We start from the raw sequence: 21,385 nt of genomic DNA on the forward strand, positions 1-21,385 counted from the left end.
AAAGACTGTTTTTCCATTGTCTCCTAAGCTGGCAGACACTATAAACCCATGAAGTAGTTGATTCTAGCGAAACGACTCCTTGATCTCTCAATACAGGACTTGGCATCCCCTCTCTAAAGAGAAGCCAGGCATTAACATCGTTTCTTCGATACTCTACCGCTGATTTTTTCATCATACTGCCATTAAGGCTGTAAACTTCGCGCAATTATATTCTCCCGCCTTCGCTTTCCCTGTAAACTAGACTAGACCATCACCAACTCCCGAACAAAATCATCAAAAAATTCCGGTTTTCATCTTTCAGATATATCGATTTCGTCAATCAAGAACGGCTAATGCAAAGTTACCTGACGACAATCATCTCTTCAATCAAGAAACGTGCGACGGAGAAAGTTGGAGACATTGATAATCAAGCGTTCTGGCTAGCTAACACTTATCGTTTGTACTGCAATATGAAACAATTCAGCGGTGAACAGGTAGCTGCTTTTTCGTTTGGTATTTGACTACCTTATCGGCCCCTTTCACACCACCAATTTTTCCATTTTTATCCCTTTACGCCGGCTCGTTTTACGCAAGCGACAAAAAATAACGCCTTAAAACGCGTAAAACGGGCCGATAAATTTTAGCAGGGAAGAAATTTTGTTAAGCAATAGCTTGTCAAGAAATTTTCCTTGACACTGGTCGATTGTTGGGATAGAGAAAGTTAGTCAAGAAATAATTATTCGTTTTGGGAATGGTCCGTGATTTTTGGCATAGAAATACGATGAAGAGGATCTGTTAGTGGATAAGAATAGTCCATTCTCAACGTAACACGAGAGGATCACGGTCAAAACATCAAAACTTGTTGTGATATTTGACGTCAAAAACATAACACATTTGAGGTTTGTATCGTCTGGGAAGCGAGCCTTTAAGTCCTCTATATTGTTTTTCGAGTGCACTTGACTGGTATAAGTGGTCAAGAGTATTGAGGTTTGTCGTTTTTCATCAGCATTAGAGAGTAAAATGTAGGAAAATGTGCAAATAAGTCAATATACATTTTCCAAATCTCTGCAGAAAGCAAAATTCTTTTAGTGTTTCATCAATATTAGGAGATAACTCTGTCACTTTTTTATAGTATTAATCTTCTGATAATCCTTTCTGTCTGGTCTGTTTTAGCAATACCAAGGGCGCAACACACGCGAACAAAACGAACATTGTCTGATGAACTTTGACCTTTCTGAATACCGTCAAGTGTTGTCCGACGCATGCGTCAAAATTTATCAAGACATGGTGCATAATGTGCAGACCAGAATCAATAACCTTATTGGTAAAAATTTTTCTTTTCAAACTACAAAAGTAAATTCACTAGAGAAGATTTTACGATTCTCTAGTATTTTTAGGGTCTTCCAAAAGTACCCAGTGTCCCAGTGTTGCCCCGGGTCATCTAGATTGATAGTTTTACCAATATTTTAGTTCGGCTTTTCACCCAAGACTGAAAGCTTTTCCTGTTCTGTCAAAATAGCTTTTTAGTTGCTCCACGTTTCCATCCTAGCCAAGTCATTCCACTGGTATCTTTTCATAATACAGTTGACCCTCTCTAATTCGATCTTCAACCTAGTATTTTCTTCGAATTAGAGGAAGATTCGAATTGCGGAAAGTATTTAATATAACTAGACGAATTACAGAAAGATTCGTATTATATATTAGTTCGAATTTGAGAGAGTTGTTTTCTTTTCTTGATATATTACAATGTTTTTCTTGTTCGCACATGCACAGTACCTGGTATGTTGGAATATGAATCGATCCCTGGCGTCGTTTCTACATTACGTCGTTTCAAGAACGAAAAAATCAAACGACCTTCAGAGGAAATCATTACCGTCAAAGATATCACAAATAAGGTATAGATATCATTAATTCTTTGCCATGGCATGAAGCCAGAGATGAGTAAAAAACACAGCATTACCCACAGATGATGAACTTACTAAGGATTCATACGTTCACTAAACGAATTATTTTAATGGTTAAAACCATAATAATGTTATGTTTGTTTATATCTATTTGTTTTCCCGACAAAAAGATTTTTTGACGGAAAAGTTTATACCATGAATTTCCGTGAAAACGAATATAGTTATTTTTTTCTGTAAAGGCGTGACCTTATCTTTAACCAAAACGTTGCTCTTAATTGGGTTCTATGGTGTAGTTTTTGGTGCGATTGTCTCACTTCAGATAAACTGCTCAAAAGCTCATTTAATATGCATCCCGAATTTGAATAAAAAGATCATCCTTAGCGGTCCTTAGCGGGTTTAGCCTCTAATGTAACTTGCGTAGTGTGTTCAAGATCTTCTCGGAGGCTAGGAATGAACTTATTGACTGCTAAAAGTCTGTACCGTAACCGTGGTGATATTCTTTTGTCTTTAGTTGTCCGCCATCCTGGCAGTATTGAACGCGCACTGCGTGGAACCGAGTTTAATCAAACAAATATTTAGACAGGTAAGAATTATGGTTTTCACCGTAGCTCTCGTTTACATAATCCAAAGTCGTTCCAAAGTGTAATACTCCACTCGTCTGTTCGTCTGTCAGCTCTTCTCGGGATTGGCTCATTAGTTTTTTTCTGATATTTTGCATAGTGATGCAAAATGGTAATGCCAAAAAAGTGACGGAGCCTGATTTTCGAAAAAAAAATTTTTTGGCCGAAAATGCTCAAAATATGCCGGAAAAACCGGTTTTTTGGCATTTACTTAAGATTTCATCATTAGTTTTTCTGATTTTTTTGCACAAAGATTCAGAAAGAGGAAAAGAAAAACATTTTTTTGCTTATATAAGCACAATATAATAATAGGGAGACACTGTCCTGATATGAAACATGTATCTGATATGAAACGAGAACACTAGTGTAAAAGTAAAACCTTTAATAGACGATACAAATGCCATTGCTCATAGCCATCGATTGTAAGACTTACCCTAAACCAGAATTTCTTACTGCAGGCACGACGCAACGGGTACGGCAAGCTACGGCGGCCGCCGTACCAGATTTTCACAAAAATACCCGAAGCTTTCCTCTTCGTCGGTCAAATCGCTATAAAATGGCTTAAATTTCCTCATTCGCCGTACCAGATATAAAAAGCTTCCGTCGTGCCTGTACTGAGACCTTATTGTTTGTTTATGTATCATAAGTTTTCTTTTTTCCTTTAGATTTATTATTTCATTAACGCGACGATGATCAATAATATTTTATTACGTAAAGACATGTGTCATTGGTCACGTGGTCTACAAATCAAGTAAGTGGAAAATTTTCAGTGAAGGAACTTTAAAGTCTGTCTCAAATTTATGTGGACACTTTACCTTATTGATATAAACATGCTAAGAGATTGTCAAAAATAGAATGTCCACATACTTTTGAGACTAGAATTCTGCTTGCAATATGTTTTTACTATGAAGTATAGATTCTTGCCTTTTACGTTTTATCTGTTCGTTCGTTCGTCCGTTTGTCTGTCCGTTGGTTCGTTCGCCCGCTCGTCCGTTTGTCCGTCCGTTGGCTCGTTCGTCCGCCCGTCCGTTCGTTCGTTCGTTCGTTCGTTCGTTCGTTCGTCCGCTCGTCCGTTCATTCATTCATTCATTCATTCATTCACTCATTAACATCTCTTGGTATCTACAGGTTCAACTTAACACAACTAGAAGAATGGTGCCGCACCAATCAACTTCATGGAAAGAACGTTGTGGAGCAATTAGAACCGATTACAGAAGTCGTTCAACTTCTTCAAGTGAACAAGAAATCTCTTGAAGATGTGGACGGTATCATTGCAATCGTCAAACATCTTAATGCTCTACAGGTAGGTGGTGCTGTTATTCTCAAAACCGCCCAACGCCCTCATCATGGCCAATCTCGTTCAGGAAAACCTTTTTTCAGTTTGTATTTTTTTTGTTGTTGTTGTTTCAATCTTTTCGACCGTAGCCGCCAATTGCCGCGCGGGCATTTTTTTGTCCGTTTCGCCGCCCTAAAACCGTCCCAGTCTTTTTTTCGCGTCTATAGACAATAGAAAAAGGTGTCAAAAGAAGGATTGGGTCGAGTTTAGGGGATAATTAAATAATGAAATGACACCACAAGCCTGACCGCGCATCATGTGAATGTTATACATCGCTTATATTTTTCTTTCTAATTCCGAAAGAAGATACACTGGTCTGTACTTACGGATGCTTAAGAGGGCTAGGGAGGGGTGTGAAAAGAATCGATTACTCGGGACCTGAGGGTGATTCTATGATAATTTTTTTTTCAGGTTCAGAAACTACTATCAATGTATTCACCGAACGAATTTGAACCACGTATCCCTGGCAACCTTATACGAACGGTGGTCAGTAAATTACCCAAGCTCGATAACATGATTCTCATGTATAACCTTAAGCATGTTACACCCATGGCGGTGGGCTACGTCCCGTCCAATGTTAACCTGGAAAAAGTTGTTATCCCGCCTGATCTGGAAATAAACGATTTGGTTGAAGTCATTTGATGTTTGTTTTTGAACGTTCAGTTGTTGTTTAGTTAGGCAATTATTAAAAATGATATTTTCTCTATAGAAATCTCTAGAATCCTGCTAGATATTTTTCGAAATATGCAGGGTATGGGGGATTTACGCATTGGTACTTTGGCCTCACCTGATCAATCACCGACCTTTATAAATTATGGACTAACCTATATCCATTACGTTATCGGATAACCTCAGATATGGTAAGAATTTACGCATATGCTAAGCATTACCTTGAGCCTTCATTTTTTGGCTGGAATTTTACGGAATTTGTCTAAAAAATTTTCAGCTCTCAAGCATTTTTTAGTCAATCCCTCTAACTAAGCATCCCCGAGCCATATTTTGGATTTTTGTATGCTTATGAAAAAAAACATAAAAATCGAAATACGTTGGACACTTTAACAAGCATGGGATCAGGATGGGTGAAGATTGCACCTGATAGTAAACGAGACCAAAAACATTGGCCTTCAAAAGTTCTTGAATATACAAGGCTTTTATGCCGGGAAAAATAAGAGGATTTCAAAGATATTTTTCGTAAAATTGAAGAAATAAAATTGATATTTATCAGGTCTTGACTCCCAAAAGGTAGCCTACCTATTCGACTGTCCAGTGAGTGAAAAAATATTATATAATGATACAAGACGATATTTTTATGGAATAGTGACATTTTTCAGTTCTGCGTTTTTTTTTAATTTAAAGAATATTTTTTTTGGCGTTTTGTTTGGATTTGAGTTGATTATTTTATTAATTTATCATAATTTTGAAATTTGATTTGGATTGTCTACCACAGAATATAATATTTTTTGAGACGATTTGCATTAATAATTCTTCACGTGTGGGTGCAATTTAAAAATGTGACTTTTTGTACACTTTTTGACGGAGACGTGAGTTTTGATCATAAAAGTTTTGAGCGTATGTGCCTTGTCTAGTAAATGGCTATTATCGGACGAACAAATATTTGGGGTGTGAATTTTTGAATGAGTATTATTTATGACAATTTTTCTGATGGCCAAAAAATATAAAATATACAGAGAATATCTATTTGTAATTATTAAAAGAATTATTATTAAAAGATTCAAATTTTTGTAGGAAGATTTTTCGAAATAATTCGTCATTTCTTTCTGTTTTGGTTCTAAACAGTGTATTTTGTAGATTCTAGGACAATTATCCACTGTCTGATTTGGACAATTACCTTTTTGGTTATATACAGTGATGAAGACTTTCATTTGCATTGTCATTTGCCCCGTGAACAATTTCCGCCCCGGACCATAATTAAAGTAAAGAATATACCAACCACTGGGAGAAAATTATTTATTTTTGGTGGTTGGAGGTGGGGGCATTGTCTGGGGGATGTATAAAATATATTCTGAAAAAAAAATTGAAGGCGGTGGTTACACGTAGCCGGGGTGAAATAAAAAAATATTTCAACCCGGGGTGAAATTCACTCCGGTCTATAAAGAAAACACTGTTTCTGTATACACGTATGTAGGCGGGGTGAAATCGTTTTTAGGCGGGTTGAACTCACCCCGGTCCTGAGGACCGGAGTGAAAATTTTTTTGAGGATTTTTTTTGCAAATTTTTGCAGATTTTTACATGTTTACACAATTTCTTTTTCACCCCGGGTTGAATCTAAAAGTTATGCATGATTAAAGTCTGTTCACGATAAGTGTGCACTCTTTTTTCTTTTACCTATATAGTTCTTGAAGGAATTCTTCAATCTTTACAAATTTGGTATCACTGGAAAGATATTAGTGAGTGGAAAAATTTGAATTAAAAAAATCTAAAAAATCCTAAAAATGAAGATGAAAAATGAAGAGAAAAAATGAACTTGTAGAAAAGTGCTATAACTATTATTTTCACTGAAGTGAATCCTTGATCATCGAACGTCATCACTGGCAAAAATTTTCTCAAAAATAATCAGTCAGTCAAAAGATATCAAACAAAGTCATAAGCTGGTTGACGTCGAAAAAGTTGTTTTCTGCGTTTTCTGCTGAGTCAATCACTTATTAAACTTTGCATCATAATTTTATTGAATAATATTTTAGTGAATTTTTCACAGTGATAACCCCTAAGATCAAGAATCTCTCCAGTGATATGAAGTTTAGCAATTTTCTACAAATCTTCATTTTTTCTTCTTATTTCATCTTCATTTTTTAAAATTATTTTAAGATTTTTTTATTTCAATTGTTCCTTACAAATATCTCTCTAACGATACCAAACTTATAAAGATTGAAGAATTCCTTCAAAAGTTATAGGTAAAAGAAAAAAGAGTGCACACTTATCGAGAAGAGACTTTACGTTTTCACGCCGGGGTGAAAATAAGTTAGAATTTTCACCCCGGACTGAAAAAAAGGGTTTTCACCCCGCCTTTCGCCGACGTGTATCCCAAAATGATTTTCACCCCGGGGTGAATTATTTTTCCATTTCACCCCGGGGTGAATTTCACCCCGGCTACGTGTAACCACCGCCTACGGTTTTCTGTTTATTTTTCTCGGAAAAAGAGACTTGGATCTAGTGGCATGGAATTGCTACGTGCTCAAGCAAAGCAAAAAAATGGAACCTGGCAAATTGACCACTTGGGACTGACCACTTATAATTGCCTTCCAGTCTAAGCTGTAAGTGCCCGTAAAACCATTAAGTTTAAAGCCCGAAGGGCTAGAGTAGAAACTTTTGGGTGTGAAATAAAGCTACTTAATTTCCCATCCAGAACGCCCGCACGTGGTTTTTACACAAACGCCGGATTGAAATTAAAATCTACCGCTAGATTTCAAAAAATGTAGTCCTCAAAAACAAAGGAACCGCTAGATACAATCCGTCGTCATGATTACGACGCGTTCTAGGCGCATTATGGATGGAAAGTAAGTGGCTTCACTTTTTGTGAGATTCTACTCTAGCCCTTTGGGCTTTAAACTCAATGCGTAAAACTATGTAACTTTTTTTTCTATTCAAAACGCCACTCGGAATCAATCAACTGGTGTAAAGCTGTGGCGTGATGTCAAAGGACATTGAAGGTGTGCATAAAAGAGTGAGTAAAGCGATTAACAGATATCAAAACATTATGTAATTATGACGCAATTCTCTCATTCAGGCAACATCGTATCATAACAAAACTTTTGGACGCGACCAAAATTTGCGTATTTTTTCACAGCATGTCAGTTTCCATCAACGAATGCGGATTAAGTTAAATCTACGGAAACCGAAGAAGGAACAAATATGGTATCCTGAGCTATGTTTTCTTCCTTTTGATCGAGTGCGAACTGTTTGTTTAACATCGTCTTTTGTTCCCATGGTGAAACTTAAATTGTAGCATAAGGATGCTAATTTCAAACTCGACGAGGAAAATTTTCAATATAGTCTGGTTAGAACATTTTGAGTTATAAACCCTGCTCAATAAAACTGGACGCAACGGTAAATTTAAATTTGGTCTCTTTATTTGGAGCTTGCCATTTACAGCAAGCACATCGAGCGTTTCGAAAAAGCGAGATAGGGAATACAGTGGAACCTCTAATTAGCGGACACCATCGGGGAATCGGATTAGTGTCCGCTTATTAGAGGTGTCCGCCTTTTGGAGGGTTTTGAGTTTCAGGCTCAAATTTCGAAACTAAACCGTACTAGGGGGTCGCAAACATGAAATTATGGTTTTAGGCATTTCCTTAAATAAAGACATAGGAACAACAGACTCGAGAAAAGCTGAAGTTACTGGCAAAAGAATGAAGAGGGGAGATGGCTATGGACTTGAAGTGCCAGTCATTTACTATTTTACTGGCCCAGGAAAGCTTGTATCAACTGGGTAAAGGAAAAACTGAATTTTTGTAAACAAAATTTAGAAAAAAAAACAAAAAAATGCTTGAAATAAATGGTTTAAAATCACTTATTACTTGTATTTTAATGTCTGAAACTATGTTTTCCTCGGTGTCCGCTAATTGGAGAGAAAAAAACAGGTTTTTGACCATTCCGTGCAAAAATCTTTGTCCGCTTAATGGAGGTGTCCGTCTTTTGGAGACTTTTTTATAAGGATTTGACTAGGAAACGGCCGGGGGAAATATCTTATCCACTAATCAGAGGTGTCCGCCTTTTTTAGAGTGTCCGCTAATTGGAGGTTCTACTGTATATTCTATAAGGCGATTTGTTTTTCTACGGGCAAATCGTTAGCAAAATATGGGTCGGTCGGTCGGTAAAAAAAGAACAATTTTTTTATTTATCAGGGTTGGTAAGGTACCGAAAATGTTTTCCAAAAAATATCTGGCTCAAAATTCGCTTTTTTTATTTTCGATGAAGATCATAATGAAATCTTAGTGTATGGAATAATGCTTGATTTTCTAAATTTTTTAATTTCTTGAATTAATTTTCAGCTTTATTCAAATTTGATTCTTACAAATAAGTAGTGTGTAAAATATATTGTAGTGGAAATTCAATATCATTATTTTTTTGATTTTAGCGATCGGGCCCGTGGAACAACAAATTAAATTAGTCTCGCCTAAGGCGCCAACAATCTAAAGGAGAAGTGAAATCAAAATCTCCTCCGAAAGATGTTAGGATTTGAGGTGTGGTCCCCAGGTCAGACTGGACAAATAAGACAAGCGTAGCCAGTTTTCAGTACGCGTTAATCCTCCTTGAAAATAGTCATATCAGACATTTAAAAAATACACGCAAGCATTCAAACACACACCTAAAGTCAATCAGTGGAGGAGTTAAACATTTTCTAAATGTCACTACAAAGAGCTTAGCGCAAACTCCTTCGTTGATGAAAATCAAATTACGGGCTCAGTCAAGATGTCGTTTTAATCCCTCAAGCACGAGAGCAAGATGAAAGCGGAATTTTCTTTTGATGTCTCATTTAGAGTGAGGCCATCTTTGTTTAAATACATACTGACAAAGTATTTGCACTTCATTAACGAGAAAGCTTCCAGGAGAAGACCGGATTACCTAGCCTAAAATTCAGTCAGAGCTTATTTAGTCATTATTGCACTGTTTTGCTGTTTTGTCAGTCAGTATCAGATCGAAGGAGCACCTGTGGTTCCTAAGCGACGGTGGATTTCTCTGAAACTAATAGAATACGCAGCAGCAACCGAGAGAGATCATGAATTAACAGATTGTAAGGATTTTTCTAGTTTACATTTTCTTAGAAAATTTATTCAGCCAATTCGTTTCATTTTAGTCATCTGTCAGATGAGCACTGTTTTTATAATTTGTTTGTTTTTCATTTTTCAACCAATACAACTTCACCTTTCTTAACGGTATAAAAAGGATTCGGTTTGACATTACGAGAGCTGAATGATATAGCGTGACGTCACGTGATTCCGCATTCGCCTGGTAAACACCGATTCCTTTTTATGTAAGATTATAACACAGCGGAATATAACAAAAATATCAGGTTATCTGATATTCCAAAGGCGTATTAGTGGAGCGAGCCAATTTCCCATCGGAAAGGAATGATAGTTGGCATCACATATATTGCCCTGACGCAAGCCTCTGGAAATATTCCGCAGAAAAATCCGTGACGTGGTTTACCGAAATTCTGTAATCTCAACCTTCCAGGATTTAAGAATTTTTCCGACTTTTTCAGAGCTTTAGTGAGTCGCAATAAAAGTCTCTACATTGACTGCCAGATATGACACGGGAATAAAACCTCCCAGGGAGATACTACGATTGCCGACCGACGGGGGTGCTCCGCTGAGGTTCAAAAAATGGACCCTACGTGGGACTCGTTATATCAAAATTTTGCCGAAATTTGCAAAAAAGTGACCTTGAATGGGACCGAAATGCCAAAATTTTCTACTTTTTCCCCAATAAAAAAAAGACACCCTACGAGAGACTGATTTTTCTATTTGGTGTTTTTGCGACCCTACCCTGGACTCGTGGAGGTTAAAAAAGGTACCCTGACCAGCGGTGCATCCCTGCAACCCAATTTGCCCTAGTAACCCCCCCCCCCGAAAAAACCTATGCCACACCTGAGTATTGAAGCAATGCCAAAGGGTGGTCTATGTACAGATTAAGAATCACTTTGACACTAATCTTGTTTTTCTACTTTGCAGCTCAACGATTATTTAAAGAGAAACTCCGAAGTTTGATAAAGACCAAAATGAACGTCAAGGATTTGAGACTGCTATTGAAAAAAGATTTCACGCACAATCAAAACACTTGAAGTTCTTGGGTGAGAAAAAAGTTGCGACAAAGTTACTATAGTGATGTATTATGGAACATATTTGGTGTCACTTTACATGACGAATTCCATTGGAATGACGAATCCAAGATGCTGGATCATTTTTGTGGTTAGTGGTTGTCGGGTAAACAAAAATCTGTGAGATTATGGGAAGCGGTGTATCTTTAAGTGAGAATGAATTCATACACAGTTCTTGTTGCTCTTACAAACACATAGACCACGACTGTGTTCTTGCAGTTTGTTACCGACTTTCGATATGATGGAAGAGATCCATATGGACTATATATTTGAATCCTTAAGCTCTCATTTAATTCCAAGACCGGAACATTGGCCTTGAACACTGAAAAACGAAAACATCAAATAACGAATCAACTAGCGATGAGAAGAAACAAGAAACTTTTAAATCTTATTAGTTTGTGAATATTTATTTTGACCAAATGTAATTAAGAAGACCGATATTTTTAACTTACCGTTTTAACTTTAAGTCCTTGTTTTACCCCCCTTTCAATTACAACTGTTCGCTTTATATTCTCTATTTTTACTAAAAATGTAATATTTCTCGAAATTGTTGAGGCTGTTTCGCACGCTTCTTTCATTCAACAATTCCGAAATAGTATTACTTTGGGCGTACAAACTTTAGCGAGGTCGGAAAACCGCAAATTCTAAGAAAAAACTTTCGCGTATCTTTGGAAATAACGAGAATTTTTGACAAAAACTGACAAAAAATACCTATATCCTTTGAACCTGTCAACAACGGTACTAAACCTAAAAATATACACGAAATATAATATCTCGAATCCAGTTTTAAAGATTTTCAAATTATTTAAGAAATTGCCCAGTTTAGAAATTTTAAAAATATCACCTTTAAAAGACTAGATTAGCAAATTAGTCTGCTAATTAATCATGTCAGAGGGCGGGAACATAAAGGCGGCGGGCGTTTGCTAAGATAGAAGCTGCGTAGGAGAACGAGCAAAAGTTGGTGAGAGGCAGCTTTCAGCCCTTGCCACCGACAAAATTTCTTCCTACGTTTACCTAACTCCTACGCTCACTTTTCCCGCGTGATACCGTTCTAGCCCGTCTAGCGTGACAGTCTAGAAAAAGACCAAACTTCAAAGCTCAAGAAAAGTTATACGCGTAAAGTATTACGGCTTGACGGCGTTACGTTATTTATAACGTTTATTAGGGATAACGTTGAACCGTATCTAATGATTGGTTATCAATGTTACAGGAACTAGAACAGGGAGTGGAAAATAATAATTGAAAAATATATATTGGCAACATTATTTTCGAAAATAAAAATTTCTAGTCGAAATAGTAATAAATCAGAAATGAATTTCCCAATCTTATAGTCACCAAAAGTGAATTCTTCCAATTTGGTCATTTTTAGAAAGTTCAATAACGTGCGAACATATCTTTTATAAGAACAAAGCATATAAGAACATAATGCTTTAAAGCTTAACAATTCATGAATATGTTCAGGGCTTTGCAGACTCTAAAAGGTCCAATCTCTTAGGAAATTACACTCTTAAAATGAAGAAAATAGGAATATTTTGAGAACTAAATCCAAAAAGAACATCCGAATGCTTCAAACGTTTTTGACGTTCTTATAAAAAAAACATGTACTTGAGTAGGGCTTTTGAACTTTCAAATCAACAAGGGGTTTACCACAATCTCAGATTTACAAATGGTAAAATAAAATGACTAATCAGATGAATTGATTGTAGCCAAGATTTTGCGTGACTAGACTAGACTGTGTTTTGATTTTAAAACTCAAGTTTATTATTTACAAAAATAAGGTTATTTTCATCGAGAAAGAAGGAACTTCATAATTATGAGATCTCTGACCATTCTCACAAATATTTTCGACGTTCGTGTTTATGCATGCATTATGTGAGTCTATCACCAAGCGTTCTCTCTGTTTAATTAGAAATTCATTTATTCACAATGTTTTTTCCACTGATGTAGCATTTTCAACAGTTTTATTGATGGAATTCATCTTTGATAGTCATCCACGAGCAACGATAAACATTCTCTTCCGCTATATTTGGTTATTCTAACCTTTGAGCTACATTTTCATTTTGTAAAAAAGATAACTGAAGACTAACAACACCCCTTGTTTTAACTCGATTTTGCTTCCTCTGTTGGATTAGATTCAGTCTGTTCTACTTTTGGGGCTTCTGGCTCTACTTTCGGGGCTTCTGGTTCGGCTGCTGGGGCCTCTGGCTCGGCAGCAGGTGCTTTTGGTTCAGCAGCAGGAGCTTCAGGCTCGGCGGCAGGAGCCTCTGGTTCGGCTGTTGGTGCTTCTGGTTCGGCTGCTGGTGCTTCAGGTTCGGCTGCTGGTGCTTCTGGTTCGGCTGCTGGTGCTTCAGGTTCGGCGGCAGGAGCCTCTGGTTCGGCGGCAGGTGCCTCTGGTTCGGCTGCTGGTGCTTCTGGTTCGGCGGCAGGAGCCTCTGGTTCGGCTGCTGGTGCTTCTGGTTCGGCTGCTGGTGCTTCAGGTTCGGCTACTGGTGCTTCAGGTTCGGCTGCTGGTGCTTCTGGTTTTGGCTGCTGGTGCTTCAGGTTCGGCGGCAGGAGCCTCTGGTTCGGCGGCAGGTGCCTTCTGGTTCGGCTGCTGGTGCTTCTGGTTCGGCGGCAGGAGCCTCTGGTTCGGCGACAGATGCCTCTGGTTCGGTTGCTGGTGCTTCTGGTTCGGCGGCAGGTGCCTCTGGTTCGGCTGCTGGTGCTTCTGGTTCGGCGGCGGGAGCCTCTGGTTCGGCTGCTGGTGCCTCTGGTTCGGCTGCTGGTGCTTCTGGTTCGGCGGCGGGAGCTTCAGGTTCAGCGGCAGGAGCCTCTGGTTCGGCGGCAGGTGCCTCTGGTTCGGCTGCTGGTGCTTCTGGTTCGGCAGCAGGTGCTTCAGGTTCGGCGGCAGGTGCCTCTGGTGAGGCTGCTGGTACTTCTGGTTCGGCAGCAGAGCTCTGGTTCTGCGGTGGGCTTCAGGTTCGGTCGGGAGTTCAGGTTCGGCGGCGGGAGCTTCAGGTTCGGCGGCAGGAGCTTCGGCAGCAGGGGCCTCTGGCTCGGCGGTGGGAGTTTTGATCACTTCCTCTTCAGTTGCTGGAGCAGGAGCTTTGCCGTTTTGAGCTGAAAGAGTGTTAAGAAAATGATATTTATGCTGAAGATTAAATATGTTAGCTTGAATTTAAGGTTATACTTAGGGGCACTTTATAATTTTATTCGAGCATATAAATGATACGGAATACAGTTGGCATGGATCAAGTCACGTTTTGAATTGGATATTTACAGAAGTTACATCATCTCTTGCTCTTGACATTCCAAGAGATAAGTATCAGTGAAAAAAAGATATGATATTAAAAGAAAGAAAGATATGACAAAAAAAGTTGTTTAATACTGAGGTTTTATCTTTTCGAAAGTTCAAAGTCCATTTAAGAGAAAGAATAGAAGAAAAATTCCATAGCGATAATATATTCCCTCCCTCTTATTTGGAAGATCTAACGTATTCACCCCAACTTGAAGCTGATGGAGATTTGTGTAAAGCAGATTGATTTCATATTTCGAGCTTGTCACATTTTTTCAAATATTTAAACCTTAAAATCACGAAAAAATTAAAACAGCCTTTATAAAAAAGCTTATATATTTTACAAATATCAAATCCTTTGATGCTTCTCTCTGCTTCAAGGCATATTCTTTCAAAAGCTTAGAAAATGATTATCACTGCAATAGTTCTTCAGATTGGAGAAGAAATGTACAGGACTTTGTGTAGGGCTTTTGAGGCCCCAGCAAATCAAGAAGGGGTTTACGTGTCGCAGGCTTACACAATGTAATATATAATCAATTGAAAAAAGGGGGAATGAGAAATCCAGACACACGGATCATTTTCAAAAACTCATAATGCGTGATTAGAAGGGCTTAATAAGAGCTTAAGGAGGATTTCACTATCAAAACAGGGTCCACAGGGTGCGCCATTCATGCTTTACGTTATGATAACAAATTGATTGAATGAGTTCAATGAAAGATAAGGAATATTACAGGATTATATAACATGTGGAAAGGATGAATTATGATTATTCCTTCGTCTCTTTCTCTTTGAAAAGTGAGTTTATCTTTCAATTTTTTACTCTTTCCTGTATAAATTTGAATCTTTCATTCAATGACTAATTATCATCGTAAATACCTTCTCGCTCAAACAGGAGATTTTGGAAGATTTTGGTGGGATGGGCGGAGTTCTCAATCCCCATTGATTTCAAGTTTCCGAGCCACCGAGACACAGGTCTTGAAATACTACTGCTAATATAGTTTTTTAAAATAGTTTTCTAGTTTTTCAGAAGTTTCTCAGGGATTGTTGGAGTCATCATTCATTGTTTTTCAATGTAACTGGGCTGCTCCCCTCGGGCATTTTTTCACAAGTGCTAATCAGACGGGGGATACAAAATAATCACTACTGTGTACAATCAAACTATCAAGTCATGAAAATCTATCATTGCACTGCTTATAGCTGGGTAAAATTTATTAAAACCACATAACGAACATATTTCTGATTGTAAACTGTCATTACAGTGAGTTATTTTATGAAACAGTTTCCTTTACAGCTAAAATTGTTATAAAAAAGTGGAGAAATCTCGTCATTTTCGTTCAATATATATAGCAGAAGGAGTCTGCGTGCAAAGTTAAATTCCTTCAGTTCCTGAAAGTATTAGTCACTCCTTTTATCGATTTGAGTGAATCTTTGTCGAAAATACACACTGGGCGAAATAAGAGATTTCCAATCCTGGAAATATCTTGAAAATATAAAAATATGACTTTTCCATATTTCCAAAGTTGTGGAAATATCATATTTCATGATATTTCCAATTTTTGGAAATATCATATTTCCAAAAGTTGGAAATATTTTGAAAATATGATATTTACAAAAGTATATGGAAATATCATATTTTCAACATGGAAATCTCTTATTTCGCCCAGTGCCAGCTAAGATGTTGTGTTAGCATTAAGACGCAGGTCCTGATCCAATTTAAAATTATTTTAGTGAAGCAAAAACAATGATAAACAAAAAATAGAAAAAGGAAAAAACTTTCATTATTAGGAAGAAAGACTTTCTCGCTGTAATTGACAACTTCAGCAGAAATACTAACGATCCTTAATTAAAGAGAGAAAGTGTGCCTAAATATTAATTTAGTTTTTAGCAAGAATAAATAAAACCGTTGCAGAATCTTTATGGGAATGTAAAATCAAAATAAAAACGAAATCTCACCTGCACTCTCCTTAGTCTTGTTTTTGCTTGTTGAATTTCCCATTTTTTCCAAAAAATAAAAATTATTGATATCCTTAACAACCAGTCAGCAATATGCTTCTTTCAAACTGAAAATATTTTTATTCCTCTGCAGAAACTTCTGTCTCTATCTCTCTGTGATTATATTTTATTGTCTTTTTTCAACCACTGGAAAGAAATAAAAAATGAACAAATTATTATGCAACAGTATGCTTTTATGATAGAGGAGTGTCTACCAAAATGAAATTCTATTCATTTTTTTTTTACAAAAAGAAGTATAGCTCTATTTTTTGTTAATAAGCCCCTGTTTTTGTTTTACAAACTTTATCAATTCTTAGTCTCCTACTTAAGAAGGCCTCTCCTTCTCACCCATGATTTCGAAATTCCTCACACAAATTTGTAGGTTAGCTAAACACAAGTGAGGGAGAGTTTAGCCCTGGAAATAATTATAGTTGTTTATAGACTATAAGAAAGAAATACAGTTTTATCTTTTCAAAGATTTCATCTCTCAAACTTATTAGCCTAAATCCTCCATAAGTCTAAAAAGGAAAAGACAACTTTGATTATGAGCTATTTATTTTTTACGAAAATATATTTTCCTCTTTGATTCAGAAATTTTGTATACATTTTATTTGCTTCCAAACTTGCAAACTTCAATCAAAATTGAGCTTATCGCTTCCTTATAATTTATTTTTCAGCAGTAAAACCTAAAAAATATCATGTTATGCTTATAAAAAATAGATCTCGTCTTAAATCTTATCATTTTAAGAAATTTAATAACATATTTTTGAAGTTTTTATGGTTTTGCTTGATGCTTATATAAGTCAGTGTAATACTTGTACACGTGATCAATATAAGAGATATTTATTTGGAGTAAGCTCCAGGAGGTCAAATTACAAAAAGTCCGTCCAGACTGTTACATCACGAATCTTTGTTTAGATTTTCAAAAAATTATACCACAGATAGATTTATATGTTTCATACATAAGTTATCTCTGCCTATCGAACGCTTGTACACCCCTGTCTCAATGTCGTAGGGTTGATTTTGAAAGAAAGTTTAAATTTCACTATGGATTTATGATTTCACCCAAACTTGTTTTTGGGAATTACTGCACTGCACTGGCGAGGAAAAGATGTGGATTAATTTAATCGGGGAACACAAAATTCTCTTCATAAATTCTGTTTTGTCGGAATGCCTCACAGGAGTCTCATTTTTTTTGCTTTTGAACACTTTAGAAATTTGAAATACTTGGTGCCTTAATTATCGTTATGTATCCCTTAAGTTGTATAAATTTATAAGTTGATATAATATATAAGTTGTATGCTTAGAAGGTTCACTGGTCCAATAGCAATATCAAGATGTACTAATAACTGCCTAGAGTTAATCTGTAGCTGTTTACAATAATTAAGGCACAAGGGTGAAAGTGAAACAAAAACATGAGGGACGGGAATAAATTGATTTTGTCTGCTAGTGGTTGACCACTGTTGACCACAATCATTTTCATACTAAATCTTAACAAAATTTAATTAAAACATAAAAGAAAGGGTCGGCATCAAATGTATCACGTGTGCACTATGTAACAGACACACGAAACGAAAATGAACGAATTGGCAAAGAAGGACTGAGAAAACAAATTAGAAAAACGAACGAACGAACGAACGAACGAACGAACGAACGAACGAACGAACGAACGAACGAACGAACGAACGAACGACAACCTTTAGTTTCTCGACCTCGACCCTCGTCCTGGAAAAAGGCCGACCTTCGACCCTTGGAAAAAGCCGAACCTCGACGACCCAATAGTAAAGTAAAGTATCAAAAAGCTGATTATACGACACAGGAGGGACGAAGTTGACATATTCTTATAAAAAAGCGTGTGTATCCCAACCCCTGCCTGTCTGCTCAATTTTTAATATTAGGATATATTTCCTAAATCTCATTTCGAAACACTGCCAAAAACTGTTTTTTAACCCAGGGAGTTGATGTATGAGTTGTGAGCAATGAGAAATAGAAGGAAACAACAAGCGAATGAAACCCGATAAATTGTGGCGGACTGCAAAAGTTTGAAAAATCAAACAACAAAATCATAGCACGTATATAAATAATATGAAAGAAGATTTGAAAACCAGGAAGAATAAAATACAAAGGTGAATAGAAAATAGAAAAATGAATTGAGATGAAAAACTTAGAATTAGAGATATCACATACTTGAGAAGTGAATCTCCAATTTCTACTTTTTAATATACTGGTTGAAATAAGATCACTAAGAAAGTGATGATTACTCTCAACAAACCTCGTATGAACGAGAATTTTGAGTTTCAAAATTACATAACAAATATGCAATATTGGGTAGAGGTTGTAACAGTTTTTGTAGATTTACCCCCCCTCCCTCCCCGGACAAGCATCAGTTGACCCCACGGACATTCAAAATCACCCCTAATTAGAGAAAGCAAATTCGCAGAATTTTCACTACCCCGGGACAAAATATCCAATATATCCTCCACCCCCATGTACCAAAACTTTCTGGAAGAGCCCAATCCCTGAAAATATTCTCAAAGATCCGATCTTCTGTGCAAGAGGTACAACAAAAAGCTCCATTTTTCAATAACAAGTTATAAAAATTCCACACCAAAAGACATCCAAGAATTCTTAATCATTAAAGGAAAAGGGTTTATTTCTTTATGCGGAAATCTTCAACTTACAAAACCAAATCAAAAGAATATGCAAGACACACTACACTGTCTACCTTTTTATCTCGTAATTAGAAAAAGGTGAACCGGGTGAATTTCTTGACAGTGTAATAAACCATCACCGTCGAAGCTAGTTTCACTGGCTCACCTCGATTCACCAGATGGGTTCACTCGATTCACCAGATGGGTTCACTCGGTTCACCAGATGAGTTCACCCGGTTCACCAGATGAGTTCACCCGGTTCACCTTTATCTAATTACTTTTTTATCTATACAAAAATTTTGACAATGTTAAAACCAAAGACAAACACCACCTTCTGTAGTACTTTCAACCAGAATATTCTCTCCACACAGAATACCAACGCAAATGGTACCCTCCCCTTTAAATGAACAAACTCATGGATACAATATGCGCAACAACCCATGTGTATAAATGGTTCAAAGTTCAGACAGGGGGAGTGTTCATAATGCCTATAAAAGGGGTATTACGAGAGGTGACACCCTCCATCGAAGATGATTTTGAATCCTCCCATTAATGGAAGAACATGTAATAACTTGACAGATTTCGCTACGGATTATTGCGAAACAAAGATATGGACTTTCATCATTTCCATAGAAATCTACACATTTTTTTATAAGAACAAACTATATAAGAACATACATAAGGCTTCCATGGCCAAAATGTCAGGAACAATTTAGTAGTATTTAAGACTTTGCAAACTCTAAAACGCTCAAATTACACAGTAATACTCACAAAATGGTGAACATAAGAACATGGTAAGAACATTTTTAGGCTTAAAACTCAAAAAGTTAAAACATTCGAAAGATTAAAAACTTTTGGATGTTTTTATAAAAAAACGTGTACGGCTCGTGATTGAAAGAAATATGACAAAACCAAAAGTTCCTCTTATTTCAATCATTGTATGTGTAAGAAGTGAATTAGCAATAGTAAAGATATTTGAGAAATGTTGATGTCATGAATACAATAAAGGGTCAAAGTTTGGTATTACTAAATACATCACAATGGATATACATGCCTTTTTTAAATGAAAAATTGCAAAATTTTGTATAACAGGTTTTAACCTATTTTGGTTCTGATTTAATGGCTACTGTACTTTCCTAAAAAAAAAATATTGATCAATTTTTTGATTCATAGCATTATCTTGAAATGTCAGAAATATTTAGAGTGCAATATATCAAACCCAGTTCCTCCTTGCTCTCCTTTAGCGAAGCTTAAAAACATGATAAATGTAAAATCTACAAAGTCTTCAAAGTTTGGCAGAGTTAGCTCAAATGAACATTATCGCATGCAAGGTCACACTACATTTTGCGTTCTTCGCAGAAAGTTAATTGACGCGAAAAAGACGTCAAAAACGTTAAGTTGCAATTACAATAGCTTATCGATCGTTGCAAAAAAGCAAATCTTACCTAACTATTGGAAATTACCAACTAGTTGAGCAGAAGGACGCATCAAAATTACTTGTATCGTATTGAAAATATTTCCCTTATTTTGTATAATAATTTACCTGTTAAAAATATATATTATATGTTGTGGGTGTTATGAAAATTAGCTATGTACAAAATTATAAAAAAAGACGCATAAAAATATACACTGTTTAACAAAGGAATTCCTTCAATTGACACAGATTCATTATTTTGAAAAATATATTACTCCGGGGGGAGGGAGTTTGGGATACCTAGGCAAACCTTGGTATGGGGACGTTCCGCTGACAAGGTCCCAAATTTACTAATTTCCAAAATATGTATCTGACAGGGTCGACTGTTTTGGCAATTTTTGAAAATTCAAAGGGTGAAAATTTTTCAATTTTTTAATTTTTCGTCTACTTTTAGTCATTTTGGCAACTTTTCAGGGTGAAAATGGGAAAATTTATCGATTTTTCGTTTTGACAGGGTCCCAAATATTCATATCTGACAGGGTTCATTTTTAAAACTCCAGCGGCACGTATCCGTCGGCCATCAAGGTCAGTCCCTCCACCGGGATATTACTCTTCAAAAATGAATTATAAAAATATTGATCATTCACCCGCAGAACAAATATGCAAAATCTCAGAAAATGTCGTTTCTTGGCGAAAAACTGTTGAGGAAAAACATTCCCAGGTATTCAGCCAAATCTGACCATTTTTGAAATCTCTTATCTGCCTCATATGGAATGGAACATAGCACAAACACAGACATTCCAGTCCCATTCTCAGACTCTAAGCTCAACTGAAAATGAGAAAAGTCAAAACTCTTGTAGCTTTTCTATTACCCATAGTGTATTTACAGATACCCGACAACATCCCACTGAACCGAGAGTTTCTTCAGTAAGTTCTTTTCACAGGTTAAAGAAAACACTCACCAAAAAAGCAAAATAAATTCCTTCTTCTGAAATGGACTCCATTAGTTAATTGAAAATTGTCATGGAAACGCGTTAAGGAAACCATATATGTTTAATGATGTATCATAGGCGAAGGAGTGACTTTCCGATCTCCTTCCATGCGTTGCCAAGTCGTTACTGATCTATAAACCAGAGGTACATTATTTTAGGGGGAATATGAGCGAAAAACCTTTTTGAAATCTAGATCTCTAAATTGGCTAAAAACACACTCAAAAAACTAAAATAAGTTGAATAAAGGCAAAATTCATAGGTAAAATATTCCATTTTATGAAAAAATCACTTTCAAAAAAATTATTGGGGGAAGGGGGGGGGGGCTAAGCTACCCCTAGCCCCCTCCCTCCCAGTAGCTACGGCACTAGGAACGTAAATGATTTTT

General features: G+C 36.6%; 3 protein-coding genes across 3 annotated transcripts in view; 1 reads left to right on the forward strand and 2 right to left on the reverse strand.

Annotated features, from left to right (window-relative positions):
• LOC136797807 (unconventional myosin-Va-like) overlaps window positions 1-5,588 on the forward strand; it is a 30,194-nt gene extending 24,606 nt beyond the window's left edge. Inside the window, exons 31-37 of the mRNA XM_067054394.1 lie at window positions 302-473; window positions 1,153-1,303; window positions 1,753-1,874; window positions 2,395-2,466; window positions 3,169-3,254; window positions 3,632-3,806; window positions 4,251-5,588. Coding sequence (XP_066910495.1) covers window positions 302-473; window positions 1,153-1,303; window positions 1,753-1,874; window positions 2,395-2,466; window positions 3,169-3,254; window positions 3,632-3,806; window positions 4,251-4,481 — 1,009 coding nt within the window. The 3' untranslated portion in view covers window positions 4,482-5,588. The remainder of the gene's footprint in view (window positions 1-301; window positions 474-1,152; window positions 1,304-1,752; window positions 1,875-2,394; window positions 2,467-3,168; window positions 3,255-3,631; window positions 3,807-4,250) is intronic.
• Window positions 5,589-12,376: 6,788 nt separating this feature from the next.
• On the reverse strand, window positions 12,377-13,467 carry LOC136797414 (uncharacterized; the record flags this gene model as incomplete). The annotated part of the gene is made up of 2 exons (XM_067053999.1): window positions 12,377-12,839; window positions 12,924-13,467. Coding segments are annotated over 2 exons (606 nt in total), but the record flags the coding sequence as incomplete, so codon positions are not given.
• A 7,315-nt stretch (window positions 13,468-20,782) lies between these two features.
• LOC136797824 (early endosome antigen 1-like) overlaps window positions 20,783-21,385 on the reverse strand; it is a 40,081-nt gene continuing 39,478 nt past the window's right edge. Inside the window, exon 36 of the mRNA XM_067054410.1 lies at window positions 20,783-21,131. Coding sequence (XP_066910511.1) covers window positions 21,062-21,131 — 70 coding nt within the window. The 3' untranslated portion in view covers window positions 20,783-21,061. The remainder of the gene's footprint in view (window positions 21,132-21,385) is intronic.

The sequence above is a fragment of the Clytia hemisphaerica genome, unplaced genomic scaffold, assembly GCF_902728285.1.
Source record: "Clytia hemisphaerica strain Z4C2 unplaced genomic scaffold, Clytia hemisphaerica genome assembly, whole genome shotgun sequence".
Lineage (NCBI taxonomy): Eukaryota > Metazoa > Cnidaria > Hydrozoa > Leptothecata > Clytiidae > Clytia > Clytia hemisphaerica.